The sequence below is a fragment of the Tetrao urogallus genome, assembly GCF_951394365.1.
Source record: "Tetrao urogallus genome assembly, chromosome: 1".
Lineage (NCBI taxonomy): Eukaryota > Metazoa > Chordata > Aves > Galliformes > Phasianidae > Tetrao > Tetrao urogallus.
Genome location: NC_136813.1, coordinates 190,559,962 through 190,576,006, shown reverse-complemented (window position 1 = coordinate 190,576,006; position 16,045 = coordinate 190,559,962). Strand labels below are relative to the sequence as shown.

Here is a 16,045-nt window from a genome sequence, read left to right as displayed (position 1 = left end):
AAGATCCACCCTGAACATGACAGGGGGGTTGAAACTAAATGATGATCATTGTTGTCCTTTTCAACCCAGGCCATTCTATGATTCTAAGATGATCATCTAACTCTCACCAAATTTGAACACGTATTTTTCATGAGCCACAAGTCTAGAACAACACACAAGAATCACATGTTCAATACTTCAGCCAACAAGATAATATCTTAAATATTTCATACAGTGTGAGGCTGTACAGCATTTAAGTAATTAACAAATTCAGAATAATGTATTGGCTAACATGAAACAATTTCTTAATTATAATCCTCATGAAGGACCTCTCTTCATCTTTCCTGCACAGTAAGGCTATCCCTCAATTCACCTCCCAGATGAGTTTAAAAACAAAAACATACATGTTAAAATACATAGTTACATCATTCCTCATGGGAAGGTAATGACAGCACCTGCTGGACAGGGCAAGCACAACTAACAATCTCACCAGCTCATAAAACTTATGTGAAAAGGATAGAGTCATCAAAAGGCTCATGCCATCTACATCTGCTGTGTTGGAGGAAAACAACGCTGGTATAAAAGCTCAGAAGGGAAAGAGGTTAAGTTGGAGGTTGAGCATTAACAGACAAATTAACTCACTCTTTCCACATCGGGCAGCCCAAAATCAATGCACTACCAGTGATACCCAAGCAGTCCTGCACCATGAGGGACACGGCAAGGAGCTAGACTAGGTGACTCCTCCAAACACGTAAGAGCAGGTGGCTGCCTACTGGCTCCACAGAAGATACATCAGGATTTTGTACGGCATGGAACAAAATTCAAACTCCCTCTCCCAATAGTTCATTTCTATCACAACATGTCATTTAGCAACACAGCGACATCAGCTGATTTATGGACACATGCCCAGTGCAGAAAACGCATCTAAACAGCTTACAGCCACACACTGCCCTCCTGTTCTAACCCATTAATACAGGAAAGATTGAGGCATCAGTCTGCACAATTATTCACTCAGCTGCAAACTCCAAGTTTGCAGCAAAAAGAGGCTCAACTCCAGAAGAAAACATAGCTACTGTCTTCCTTAATTACAACAGGGAAAAAACAAACCAATTGAACAGAGAAAGATTTTGGATGCTGTTAAGATACACAGATTTCTAACAGAAGTTGCCAGACGTGCAGTTATGTCAGCACTAAACAACAAAGATTCATACCCACAGCGTCCTACGGCATGTCACGGGCAAGGCAAAATGACATTTAGCCATGTCTTAATACCTTTTGATAACCAGATAAAGTTACTTTTGAAGATTTGGATCTTGTACTGTAATACGTACTTAAGAGACACACGAAGGCAGACCAAAAAAAGTTAATGCTGTATTGCTTTTCTCCTTTGGAAGCTTTAACTACACGCAAGAAACAATTCACCCTAGAGGAAAAAAGTTATTTATAATGATATTACATTTGTTTAAACATTAGACGGTAGGCTCTTCATACATTGAGCAACATTTGCAAGAATTGGCACTGTGACATGGTCAGATAATGCCCTGCTGGAAGGAGGCATTTTATAACTGGGACGAATCCCAAAGACCGTATTTTTAGAAGTAGATTTGTTTGCTTCTCCAGGTCGAAGATCAGCTTGCCACAGCCAATGAGGAGCTCATTCAGTACAACGAGACGAGAGAAATCCGTGTGCAGACAGGAAAGAAATAGGCAGCTCCCACAAAATTAATGCTAAAACAAAATTTTAAAGGGAAAGGACTATCACCAAGAGTTATTAAAAAAAGTTGAAAATACATAGGTGGTTTAATAAGTTTAATAAGATTAAACAAATGCTGAGGACAGAATTCAGTCCGCACAAAGTTAATTTACCATAGTGGTTTAGGAAAATTTATGGGCCCAGAAACTTGGAGGAATTCAAGCATTCCAGCAGTCCTGAGGCAGTAAAAAACAAACATCTCCTAGTGACAGATGCCTCTTGCCATGCAAAGCCCTTTTCTGCAGACACTGTTGAAATCTTAAACAGGAGGAGGAAGTTTTTTGCTTGGGGGTGGTGAGGCACTGGAACAGGTTGCCCAAGGAGGCTGTGGATGCCCCATCCCTGGAGGCATTCAAGGCCAGGCTGGATGTGGCTCTGGGCAGCCTGGTCTGCTGGTTGGCGACCCAGCACACAGCAGGGGGTTGAAACTGGATGATCACTGTGGTCCTTTTCAACCCAGGCCACTCTATGATTTTATGATCTCAGACACAGAACCTAAATTAAAACCTCTGAGAAACTTCCGAAATAAAAATTATACTGACTTGATGACTTTCAACACAGTTCTCACATGAAATTAAAGGTAGTGGCTCAAGGAGTTGCAAATACAAATGCCAATAACTTAGAGCATGCTTTCCCTATGGGGAAAAAAAAAAAAGGAACTCATTAAACGTGGCCTGAGATAATTCATAATCATAAACTGTAGATACAAGATCTGGTCTAGCATAAATCTACAGTACTGCCAAGAGTGACTGTTCCATCCACTCATGCTTGATCCTCCTCCTTCCTCCACCAGCAGCTTTAATAAAAAAAAATAAAAAATAAAAAAAAAAAAAAAGAGGAGCATAAATAACTTTTTCAGTCACAACCGTTCTCCAGCTTACCATTAGTGCCAGCACAAAAGGAAAAAAAGCTGACAGCAGCTGGACCAAGAGTCCCCACTGACATGAACTCTCAATACCACTCCCCTATAAGCTGCTAGAGAAATGAGTGCCACGGTACCTCAGCTGCTTTGTGGTGCTCTCACCTTTCACCCAAAAGCCTTATTTGCACCACCAGCAAGAACACATCCAAAAGCAGAACTGGTGAGCATCAAGTCTTCAAACTAACTTCCTTCACAGCTATTTGCATCTCAGCTTTTACTGTAGGCACTCCCTTTGCCAAGTGAGAGAAGCAGATCGTTCTGGCTGCTTCGCGTAGAAAGCACTCTTGGCAGAACAAAATGGAAGTTTCTTTTTATTACCCATGCAGAGACTGCTCTTGCAAGTGCTGGAAGTAGATAACTTTTCCATTTAACAACCCAGATGCTGCTGTGTCCACTGTACGAACCGCTAGTTGATCTCCACTGAGATTACAGAGATGTCCCCGTGCCTGGTATTTCCAGAGGACTCCTCTGTGCAAAAAGCTCCGTGGTTTCTGACACGACAGTCACAAAGGGAGAGTTTTTCTTAGCTTTTGAGGAAGGGGGGTGAAAAGGGAAGAGCGAGATGACTTAGCAAAACATACAGCATCTTGGGTTTTCAGCTGATACAATTTGCATTCAACCTAAATATTTTCATAAAGGCTGCTATTAAAGAAACCGATGACTTTTTAAGTAATTTAAGGAACAATTCCATAAGAATAAACAAATCCAAAACATTAGCTCTGCTTGGCACATTCAGAATTGCTCTTCAGAGAGCAGCTGTGCAGAGAAGAGCACGCACATATCTCCAAGAGGACTTGGAACTCAGACGTAGTTTTCTGCTAAAAAACCACTGAGGCAGCACACCATTAAACAGCAAGAAGGACGTGCAGCGCTAGAAAACAGCATCACTGAAAGCCAACAAAGTACCTCCTTTAAGGGCTGCCCATGTCATAATTTTTTTTCCTAGAACCATCTTAAAAAAGGCAACTTTAAACATGGATTCATTCCCTCAAAGTCCACTTCCCAGAGGACTAAGATGAGGTAGGCCAACTATTTCAACTATTGCACACATAGGGAACCACCAAACAGGCCAGCACAAAGCTGTGGCAGAGACACTTAACCAACTGGGGGAGGGCAATGCACAAAACAAACAAACAAACCACATGCATCCAAAAACAAACAAGACCATCAAAGCCCCATCCTTTACATCTATAAAAACCAGTATAATATTTTCTCTGTACGACTCTCTCCAACTCCCAGAACCTCACTAATTAATGCTGATTTCAAAAGTACCTAGCTGCAATGTTCAAAAAGCAATACGCACCTACAGCAAGCGGTTCAGAAAAAAAAGCTTTCTAGATTTCATCATAAAGTTTTTCTCCTTTCTGTTGTATAAATTCACTCCTTAAAATGGCATAAATACATGAAAACATGAAAATGTCTTGGTTGGAACACACACAGGAGGGTCTCCTGCATAGCGAGACAAAAGATACTGGAGGTAATGATGCACGTAAACGTTCCATTTAAGTACTGTATTGTTGTGAGATTTGCCAATTTAATGCTCAAATTTGCTTCCATCTCCTTAGCAGCCTTTTCACAAACACATCCAACTCGGTATAAATTTGCTTCTGTCAGAAGATAGATAGCTAAGTATAGCATATGAAAACCACTAACTTAGAACTATCTCCCTACAGAAATGCAGTCATTGGATCACAGCTGACTGCACTGGACAACAGAACAGGCATCACCTGGCTCAGGCCTAGAAATAACTTCATTCAAATCAGTTTCTCAAACATATCTTTCAATTATTAGTTTACCTTCTTTTTTTTTTTTTTTTTTTTTAAGCCATCTTTACATGTTGCCAACCCAAAGCTCTTACTAAAAAAGAAATACAAAATGATACTGTCACATACACAGAACGTACTCCTCATCACCCCACGTCCAACCAAGCCTCCTTGAAACAAAGCATTTCTGATTTGACAGTGCTTCTTCCTGACATGCCAGGAATTAAATGTTATCAATAGTGACTAAAACTGCAGCATTGTGGTGAATTCCCAATGAGTTATCAGAGCACTGATAAACAACTTCTATCCCAGTGATACTCAGTAACCCAAAATCACAGGTGAAACTTTTGACTACATCAAGCAATGAGCAACTCAAATCCTTAGCAGCAAGAGGCCCCAGCTCCAGGTTCGTCCTGTCAGTTGCAGGACAGCAGAAAAACAAATGGGAGAAAAACAAAAATCAGGCTTATTCACATATAATGGTAATCACTGGGACTTCAGACATCACATGTGACTACCAGCTTAATTCTTCCCAGCATTTACAGATTATACTTTTGATGAAAGTAAGTGACGATGAACCTTGAAGCCTAAAAGCTTAAGGTTTGTTCTCTCTCCCAGCTTGATTTGGTTTTAAATCTAACAATAAATGTTGATAGATTACTTAAATAACAGAATTTTCCCACATACACAGTGCCTATTAAAAATAATAACTGCAGATGCTCAGAAACGACCCTAAACTGCACCAGAAAGGGTTTAGACCAGAAATCAGCAAGAGATCCATTCCTCATGTAAAAGATGGCCAGGCATTTGAACAGGCTGCCAGGGCACTGGAGGAGTCCCCAGCCCTGGAGGTACTTAGGAGATGTCCCTCCGTGCCATGTCCACACATGGCACAGTGATGGGACTCAGGAGGGTGAGGTTCATGGTTGGACTTTGTGATCCTAAGGTCTGTAATTAATTCTATGATTAATTATTTACAAAGAGGCAGTTTCAAATGATCAACTAGTGAGCTGATATCAGTGCACATAAGAGTATCTGGACGATGTATTCTTATACTTAAGAATTCATTTCTACATATCTAATATTCAAGGATGTTTGAAATCCAGCCTTTCAGGCAATCCATAAAGCTCTAGAGGAAGCAACGTTGCATGCATGCAACCTAGGTGACATTCCTGGAGGTTCCCAGAACAGAAATAAATCCCAGGCTTGATAAAAATACCAAGAATAGCATAAATTCTACCCACTGGTATTAAGGAAAGATGAGGAGGTTATGTCCTTCAGCTCACTGATTCTGCAATCAAGAGATGAAACACCATAGCTAGAATTTGTCGGAGTTTAAGACATCATCAGGCACTGCCAATTTACTACAAAGTTCCATTCTTAATTTATTTAAAAAAAAAAAAAAAAAAAAAAAAAAAAAAAAAAAAAAAAAACACTCACTTCTTGAGAAAATGGATTTTGGCTGCTACTTTGAACACGGATTTCAACAGCATTCACTAGTAAAGGCATAAAACATGCACTTTCCAAATCTTCCTTAGTATTGGCAGCACAGCACAGTAACGCTACATTCCCCCCACAAACCCTTCACAAGATGAGCAGAAAGCTACATCCAGCACACTTCTGAGTGAATCCCCTATGCTGCACTCTGGAAGGATCACAAACTTCTTGGTAGTGATTTTACTTAACTAATGCACAAATGGAAAAACATTACGCAGGCCAAGTAGCAGGCTTAGATCTTCCATGACTTCACAGCGTTGCAGCAATGCTCCTACGTGCCACAACGCTTCATATTTCCACTCGAAGGAGGAATTCAATAAAACAGACTGACTACACGTAAAGATATAAATTCACAGCGCCATAAACACATCTTTAATACTCATCAACACAGTAACTTCACACTCAGTAAAAAGCTCACCCAAAAAACGACGCCTGGAAAAGAATTTAAGGAAGACTGTGTTCAACAGAAGAGATTGAGCCCCTCATATCCAAACTACTGCCAAGAATTGAACTTATTTTTTAAAAAAAAACTTAAATTCTGAGGGGGAAAAAAAAAAAAAAAAAAAAAAAAAACAGCAGTTCCTCCTGATTCCAGGTGGAAACACATTCCCTGCGTTTGTTTCTTTTCAAAATCAAGGTTATCTCACAAATCATGCAACTCTACTCAGGGAAATCAGAAAATCATAACATTGGCCCAAGAAAATGAAGGAATATCAGTCTGTTAAGAACTGGTTATTTGGGGAACCGTGCTACAAATCAGAACCATTTGCCCCTAGTGCTACATTACAGAATAATTCTTCATTTTGGAGCAATATAAATGAATTCATGCTAAAGCATACAGGTTCCCAAGGCAGCACTAGTTCCAGGTTTGGCAGGCTCCAAAGCTGTAGCAGAAGGCAGGGTGTTTTTTTTTTTGTTTGGGTTTTTTTTTTTTTTTTTTTTTCAGAAGACGGAAAGTGAAAGTTGCCCAGAGCACTCGTCAGGAAGAGGAGGTGGGAGCTCATTCAGCAGTTCCTTACTCAGAGGTCAATTAACTGAATCCCAATTTATTTTCTTCCACCACAGACTGCCTCCTGCAGCTCGGCAGCAGCACTGAGAACCCAGCAGTAGAAACCCAAACTGGGGAGGAAAGTTGGTGCATTCCAAGGAGAACACAAAATCCATCACGACCAATGCACCATTATCAATACTGTGCCATTTTCCAGGAACTGGAACACGGACCCACGTTGCAGCAAGCTTTATTGAAGCATTGGCTTTTGCAGTTCAAATCCAGGCACGCAGGTTGCTATCCCCAAGTCTAACAGCCATGCTTCTCGATTTAAATTGATCCAAGAAATAATTTCTCAAAGATACCATGCTGAGTGATAAGTAATAACTAAAACTGTAACTACTTAAGGTAGCAAAGCACAGAACATCTTCACCACCGCCTTCCCTCCCAGCAGCTGCTATATTATTCAATTCAGACCCAGTTAAACTTACAAACTGTTCCTATAGAATTCTGCAGGCTGTAGGAAAATAAAATAATACATTCCCTTTAGGAGGTTTCTATTTACATGCAACTAAAACAAAGGAAGAATTGGCTTGTTCTGGAAGTTTAAAAGACGTGACCTTCACATCACTACTGACAGAATATACCACTTCACCTCAACAGAAAAGTCTTCATCACATCATAAAATCAATTGTAGCATTAAACCTAACAGTGCGTTTTAACACTGATTTGCTAAAAAGATGAATGTGCAGAAGAACAACTATATTCTTTGCCATTAAAAAAAAAAATCAGAATGTAGATGCTGGCTCAGCAATAACAACAGTTATCAAAGGAAAACATGCTTGAAATAGTATTTTAGTCTTTAAGTGAGTAATTAGTAATCACAACCTAGAAAGCCTTCATTAAGCTTGCAGGATATAAAACCATACACAGAAGAAATGATCCATAATCTGATGAAGTTTATACCTCCAACAAAAACTTTACATTCTTAATGTTCCCCAAAAATGCCATCCTAGAAGAGGCGGAACTTCAAAGCACAGCAGGTAACGCCAGCTTCATCACATCACAATTAACAGTTTACCTTCACCATTCTGCCAAGGAACAAAACCATCCAGCCTCCTAAATAATGGCTATATTTTCACCGAGGCATAAAGAACTTCCTTCTTATTCTACAGCATTTGAGTTTGCACTCAGGAAGAAACTTCTGTAACAAGATAACAGACTTCTGATGTAAGGCATGAACAACTTTGTTTTGCAGTCATCTCCACTTTCACCTCTCCCAACCTCTCTCTCGCCACTCCATCTTCTCACCAACTTAAGCTTAATTCAGTCTGTAGGCAGTGATTTCCTACAGATATATTTGAGCTGTAAAGTACTCTATTTCAGCATCCAGAGAAAAACTCTAGGCTACAGAAGTGCCTACTAGGAAAAGAAATTCAGAAACATCCAGAAAAAACACAGAAACAAGTGAAAAAATCCTACTTTTAACAGGATCCTCAGAATCACTGAGGAGAACAGATTCAGCCAGCTCACTTCATTTGTCAGCACTCGCATTCCTCTTTGCAGATGTGAGACGTATTGATCTACACTGCAAACACACCACGAGCACATAATTACAGACAGCAAGCATCTTCCAATATCTGCAGATGAAGCGACTGAACCAAGAAAGTGAACTGGCTAAATTAGAATGCTGAAGTGAAAATAAGAGCTGGCAATTTAAGTTGGGGGGGAAAAAAAATAAAAAGACTCAGGCTTGTGGAAAAAAAAAAAAAAGCTGTGGTCCTACAGCTAAAGTGGAAATCATCACTGCTGCACAGCCAAAGTTATTTAAGAAACCAGGGAAACAAGCACTATCATTACAGTTTCCAGTGTACGGATGATTAGCTCAGTTCATCCTGCCAGAAAAGCTCTACAGCATGCTTTGCTTGTCTGCAGTTTAGGCAGTTTTTAAACTGGTGAGACCTCAACAGAAGTCTTCAGCTAGTTACTGAAACAGCCCAGCAAGCAGCAGATTAGGAAAAGCAAACCTTTGTGTTAGTCATGACTGACCTTAATTCAAGGGTGAGATCCTTCAAGGCTTAGATGCATCTATAAGATTTATGAACCTAAAAGATACAGATTCTGAATCATCAGTTTCATGTGGCAGGAGAAACTCTGAATCGTGTTTCACTAGCCATGAACAGATTTTTTTCTTGTTACAGAAATCACAAAGAACAGGGTTGTTGGAATCCAGAATTTTTTCAGAGGAAGGGTTGGATGTTTTGTTTCGAAATCTTTAAAGACTTCACCCAAAAAGTTTGCTATGCACATTCTCAGTACTTCTTATTAATGCTCTGGAATACCTTGAATTTGTACAGTACGCCTTTGTTTCAGAGTGAAGACAAGATAGCAGTAGATGGCTGGTTAGACTGAGCAGACAGTGATTGTCACACCCTTAGTTAAAAAGTATTCTTACCTTCAGGGGCTACCAGTCACCTAAACTTTACTACACAAGTATCTTTTACTTTACTTTGCCTGATTTGATGAAAAACAGAAAGTTGGCAAAAAAAGAAAATGATTATTCTAAGTATATTGTAACAAATCAGCTGTAACTTTCTTGTTCCACTAAGATTTTTAGAGAAGAAACAACAGAAATCCACTCTTCAGCACTTGATGTAGTGCCACTGTCAAACTAGAAAAGACTGGGATTACTGCAATAACCGAAGTTCATACTGAAATCATAACATCATAGAATGGCCTGGGATGGAAAGGACCACAATGATCATGTAGTTTCAACCCCCCTGCTATGTACAGGGTCACCAACCACCAGACCAGGCTGCCCAGAGCCACATCCAGCCTGGCCTTGAATGCCTGCAGGGATCCAGGGGCATCCACAACCTCCTTGGGCAGCCTGTTCCAGTGCGTCACCACCCTGTGTGAAAAAATTCCTCCTGATATCTAATCTAAACCTCCCGTCTTATCCTCCTTAACATCCTCTTGTCCTGTCACTAAGTAACAACAACAAAAAAAAAAAAAAACAAAAAAAAAAACCAAGGGGTTGCAATGCAGAAGTGACTACCAGCTAGAAGGAGGCTGCTGATGAAATTTAATCACTGGCTTAGAAACTTACAATCTTAATAGCACAAGAATGTGATGCTTCTGAAGAGGTATCATACAGGAAGATGTGAGCAACAGGAATGGCATGAAGCTTTCCTCCTCAGGTGCACAACTTGCATAACAGTAAAAGAAAAAGAGGTTAAAAAATGCTTGTTAGAAGCCATACTGCTGAAATCCCAGTTTAAAAGTGCCAGAAGGACCCGAGGACATTTGCCAACTACCACACATCATGAGTCAGGAATCTGATACAACCACAGTCCTAGGGTACAATAATAAGGCACTTCACAGTAGAGAAGGGCATGTAATTGCCATTGAGGAGGACACAGTAATATACACCCCTTATTCACCATAACAGGGAGCTTAAAGCAGAACAAGTACACAAAACAGTACTAAAAAGATCAGGATAAAGTGCTTTTCTCAGAAAACAAAGAATTAGCTTTTGATTGAACAGGGCTCATATTACCTTCTATACATGGTTTAAATTGTCCCTGTCCAAAAAAAAAAAAAAAAATAGAAAAAAGCAGCTGAGCTCATCAATTTCTGCAGAAAGTCAGAGGAGGGACAAGGGAAACTAGCGCAGGTCTCCCTCTGCCCATGCCAAACTACCTCCAGTACTCATTGGTGCTGTTTGCATGTAATCGATGCCAGTGATGGGGAAGCCCTAAGGCTGGTCCTCGGTGAAACACTGGGAAGCCCTCCAACATGGTTTAGGTTAGATATGAGGAGGAAACTCTTCACACAGAGGGTGGTGACACACTGGAACAGGTTGCCCAAGGAGGCTGTGGATGCCCCTGGATCCCTGCAGGCATTCAAGGCCAGGCTGGATGTGGCTCTGGGCAGCCTGGTCTGGCGGTTGGCGACTTGCACACAGAAAGGGGTTGAAACTGGATGATCATTGTGGTCCTTTTCAATCCAGGCCATTCTATGAGTCTATGGCTCCCCTCCTTTCAGGACAAACTGCAAGGAGGAGACTAAGGGTGTGATGAGGAAGCCTCACCTAACTTGCTGGGTTGAACATTTTCAACAGGCTGAAGCCTCTCAGCAGAAGACCAGTGTCTCTGGAAATACCAGGTATTTCAAGGACAAAATTGCTCTTGAACCAGTTTTCTTCCCAAAGGCACAACTTGCTTGCTCCCACATGCAAACTGAACGAGGCACCAGACCAACTCTTTCAGTTCTACCCACCGAGTTCTGAAGAAATTTCCAGGTCAGCGTAGCTGCTGGAAGTTGATTTTCCAACAGAGCAACAAAACTCCAGCAGCTTGAAATACAAAATTAAAGCCATTCTTTCACAGATTCGGGAAGCACAATTATCATTTGACATTTGGAAATGTCTTTGCAAATACACGATGAACGCAGAACTGCTAACACAGCCAAACTGGTTCAGCACTAGCCAATCCCTCAGTACCCCAACACAACAGAAATGAAGTTACTCTTTACTGAAATAAACTTTCTGCTCCTTAAAGAAATGTGGTATTTTCCAATAGACCACTGATGCTAATGTAAATAGGATAAGAAAGTCTGAAAATCACTTTTTCCTTTTTCTTTTTAAATGAAAAAGAACAGTTAAGTGTTGTCAGTGTACTGACGGGTTTTTGTATCAGTTCAGCATCTGATAAGCAGATGCAGTGTAAGCCACTAGACAGTGCTCTTCCCTGGGAAGTGGTGACAAAAACTTCTCATCTCATACCTTCAGTTTTTTGCACTTGAAACCATACAACTATTTAAAGAGTATGTTTAAATCATACTTAGTTAACATGGAACATGGGTAATTTACTTTGTTTCCTTTCCACAAGCACTTTACTCACAATGTCACAGCAGCAGTAAGCATCCTCCCAATCAAGCAACATGTTTTATGAAGTATTCCTACACAGATTATGGCTGAAGACTCTTCCAGTTCCAGTTTAAAGAGATTTCTTCTTAGCTATGCTTTCAAACTTATTTCAACTAGGATCTAACTAGAACTCCCAATATCCTTCCTGAACAGCATAATTCTGATCCGCATGTTAAACAAGATGACCATTTTCAGCTTTGTCTGCACATTTCTCCTACAGTACATTATGTTCCTTTACCTTCAATTTTAATGTTTTTCATCTTCACTCTACCTCCAAACATCCACTCTCCTGTATGATTTTCTTCGTAAGCTCCCACCTTATGAGAATCTTATCTTCAGTCACAGGTCAGAGCTTTCTCTTTCCATTTGAGATCATATTTTAACTCCCTCCTAGTACATGGGAATCAAACGCCAACAGACAGCAAGCAAAAATCAAGCTTTCTTGATTGATTGATTGAAAAGCTGGCCATTTTCACCACAATCCTTAGCCTGATATTGTCAGTGCTGATGAGATAGTAGCACCCGAGCATAAGGACCAGTGCACCTCATACCAAGGTCCATAACCCCACTGCTGAACAATGCTCAGAAGCCTTTTCAACTATTTTAAATGATAAAGACACTTGAATGCTGTCTTAAAAAACAGCCAATTGCAAGGTCATGCATTTGTAAAACACGAGCCCTACCAAAGGAAACAGAATCGTATCACAGATTGCAATGACATTAAGGACTTTGGGCAGCACTGAAGAGGCCACGTGAACATTAATTCCTAACAAGAGTCTGCAACAAAAAAAAAAAAAAACAACCTAATGGGAGTCTTGGAAAGGAATATCAAGGAGAAAGAGAGTACTGCCTTTTTATATAGCAACTGTGAGATCAATAAAGGACTGTCACCCTTCCACTCAGGGGCCAACAATTTATAACAAGTACGATCATGGACCTGAAAAAAATGCCTTACAGTCTTTTAAGGGAAAAATGGATTACTTAGTTATCACAAAAAAATAATCAGTGAAAATCCAGTTTTTCTTAATATCTAAGCAAGCAAACATACTTAAAGATACAACTACTGCAAGTTTAGCCAGAGAAACTTTTGTTCAAGTCTGACCTTATTTTAGCAAGCAGAGATAATCCATAAAAACTAACAATTAACAAATATAGCAATCACCTCTTGTTAAAACTGGTTAACAAAGTTATTTTAATCAGAGATCGTTAAATTCAGGGCCATCAATCATTAGACAAAACTCTAAGCCTGCATGTCTGAGGTGCCCAAACAAAGTATTCCTTACTGTCCTCCAGCACTGGAGCTGACATGACAGAATGGTGAACAAACATTCAAGACCACATTACTTTCATTACAAACTTCACTTCCAGCACAATCTGATTACTCTAAAACACAACTGCTTGCTCACAGAGCTCAAAGTCAAAACAAAATCGAAACAAGCTGGCACCAGGTGATCCCCTTCCCCCAAAACCACACATAAATCACAGGTGATCATTGCACAGTATTTACCACACTGCCAGCCAACAGGGATTTCAGGGGTCAGGGGCAGGAGACGAAGCCAGGTTGCCAAGAAACACATTGCCACAGGGACCTGACATGCCCCAAACCTGCAGGACAGTGTTTGTGCAGGGGGAATTGACTTATCCTTCCCTCTGCATCCTGCGGACCAGTCTCTCCACTGCATGACGCTGAGCCCAAAACTGGGGGGAAAGGTTGCATCTCCTTCCCAGGCCACCTCCCTTACCCAAAGCAGATGACTGCTCCCCTCAGCCTCCCCAAAGACTAGTGTCTCAATGCATCCCTCCTACCTTCTCCAAACAAGTTCAGCACCTCACCAGACCTGCATGCACATCAACCCCTCCCTACATACCCCTCAGGGCAGGTGCTCACCCCTTTCCCCACCTGGCTGATCCCCCACCATGCACACAGCCCCTTTAAATCCGTTGACCACCTCCTGCTCCTAAAAATCCTAAACTGCTGACCACCCCTCCAGACCACACGACACCCTCCAGACATGCTGAGCACCACTCCCACACACAGCCCCCACAAACCCTACTGACTATCTCTCCCCACATACACAGTCTCCCAAAATTTCTGACCAACATTTTCCCTCAGATTAACCTCATCCCCCCGGACATTCTCAAGCATGATAAACACTCCCTCCCACACAAACCGCCCCCCCTTATTGAGTACTCCTCCCCACAGACACAAACCCCCAAAATCTGATTTCCTTCCCCACAGATGCATCAGCCCAACACCTATGGGCTTACAGAAATCCTTCCTCACATACTCCCCCCAAATAAACTGACATTCTCATCCACACAGCCCCCCCAAACCTGCTGAGGATCCATCACCATATAGTCTTCAGACCACCATTCCCCTTCACACACAGCCTCTCCAATACTAACCACCTCATTCCCATAAACACAAAACTCCTGAATGCTGATGAGCACCCCTCCCCACACACACAGCCCCTCTGCCCCCAAAATCTTTGCGCCACCACACCCACACTCATGCAGTCCCCCAAAAGAACTTAAGACCATCCCCCCTCCACACGCAGCCCACCCAGAACCTCTAAACCACCCCCCCCCCACACACACACACAGCCCCCCCCCACAACCTCTGGGCCACCATCCCTTCCATATAGAGCCTTTAGAACTCCTGCGCCCTCCCAAGGGCACACTCCCCCATAAGTGACTGCTCTCCTCCAAACACACATCCCCCCCACACTGACCATCTTCCCCATTCCCGATCCCCTAATTCTAACCCTCTCCCACACACACAGTGCCTGAAAAGCTAATCGCTTACCCTATCAACACAGACCCATCCCCAAAACGACCATCTCCTCCATTCTAAGGCCCTCAAACTTAACCCCCTCCTGCACCCACAGCCCCCACACAAACACTCTTATCATCACGCTCCCACAGACATCTTCCCCAAAACCCTCTGACCACCACACACCTCGCCCTCAAAAGCCCCCCATCCCCTCAGATCCCCCCCCCTCTCCACACCAGGCCTACACCAGGCCTACCCCGCCTCACCCTCCCAACCAGGCCCAAACACTCACTCCGCGATCCTTCCCGCCTCCTCCCCTGACCCCCACAAGGCCCTGTCAGCACGCCCAGCACGAGCCCGGACTCACTCGGGCAGATAGGTAGAGGAGAAGCTGCTCCAGCGATGCAAAGTGTAACCCAGCACCCGGCTCTCGGGGCCCGCCGGCCCCGCAGCCGCCATCTTGTTGTCAGCAGCGGCCGCCGCGGCCCCGGCAGCGACCGCGGGAGGGGCGGGGCCGAGCTCTTAAAGGGACCGCGCGGGTGGCGGGGCAGGGGCCGTGGGGCGCCCGAGTTGGGCTGTGGTGTGATGTGAGGGGGACTTTATAGGTCGTGAGGGTTGTGGTGCGTCTGTGAGGGCTGCAGTGGGTTATTAGGAGCTGTGGGGCTTGGGGTGGGGTGTAATTTGTGGCTGCATGGTTGTGTGGGTGGGGTATAGGGTGTGGCTTGGTGGGGGGCTGCGGTGGGTTTGGGGAGCTTTGAGCGGCACGTTGGGCTCTGGGGGTGTAATTTGGGGGCTGTGTTTGTTTTGGGTGCCCCGTAGGACTGTAGTGAGCTGCATGAAGATGTCCTGTGGGGCTGTACTGGAGCGTTGGGGTTGTAGGACCTGAAGTGGGATGTAATTTGGGGTTGTAGTGGTGTGAGGCTATGCCTATGGGGCTGTGGGACTGTGAAGCCCTGTGGGGTGGCATTGGGTAGTGGACACCGTAGAGACTGGGATAGGACGTAGTTTGTGTCTGCAAGGCTGTACAGGGGGGATAGGATGTAGATTGTGTCTGCATGGCTGTACAGAAACTGGGGGATCCATCCCAAGGGGCTTTAGGGGATGCTCTGAAGGGCTGCAGTGGATTGTAGGGTCAAGGGGACGCTCCACGAGCTGTGTGGGGAAGGGGCTGAAGCAAAACCCAAGCATGATGTGACTTCGTCCAGCTCCTGTGCTGATCCCTGTTGTGAGTAGCTCAGCTCTTTTCTCTTAGTCTGTTTTATTATTTGTATTTCACCACATAGCTCTGTACTTTGTAAGTATCAGAAGCAGCTTGTTTTGACAGTTCTGTCAATTTCAACATGCTTTTGTTGTTGTTTTCCAAAAAAGGAACTGGAGCAGTCAAAGTCACCATAAATAACTGTAAATATATAAACAAGAGTTAGTAATGACTGAAATAAA

The 16,045-nt window shown here is 42.8% G+C and overlaps 1 protein-coding gene across 1 annotated transcript in view; it reads right to left on the bottom strand.

Annotated features, from left to right (window-relative positions):
* Positions 1-15,064, bottom strand: part of MKLN1 (muskelin 1) — a gene marked incomplete at its 5' end in the record, with an annotated part of 100,368 nt that extends 85,304 nt beyond the window's left edge. Inside the window, one exon of the mRNA XM_079540440.1 lies at positions 14,973-15,064. Within this exon, the coding sequence (XP_079396566.1) occupies positions 14,973-15,064 (92 nt within the window). The remainder of the gene's footprint in view (positions 1-14,972) is intronic.
* Between the last annotated feature and the right edge of the window lie 981 nt (positions 15,065-16,045).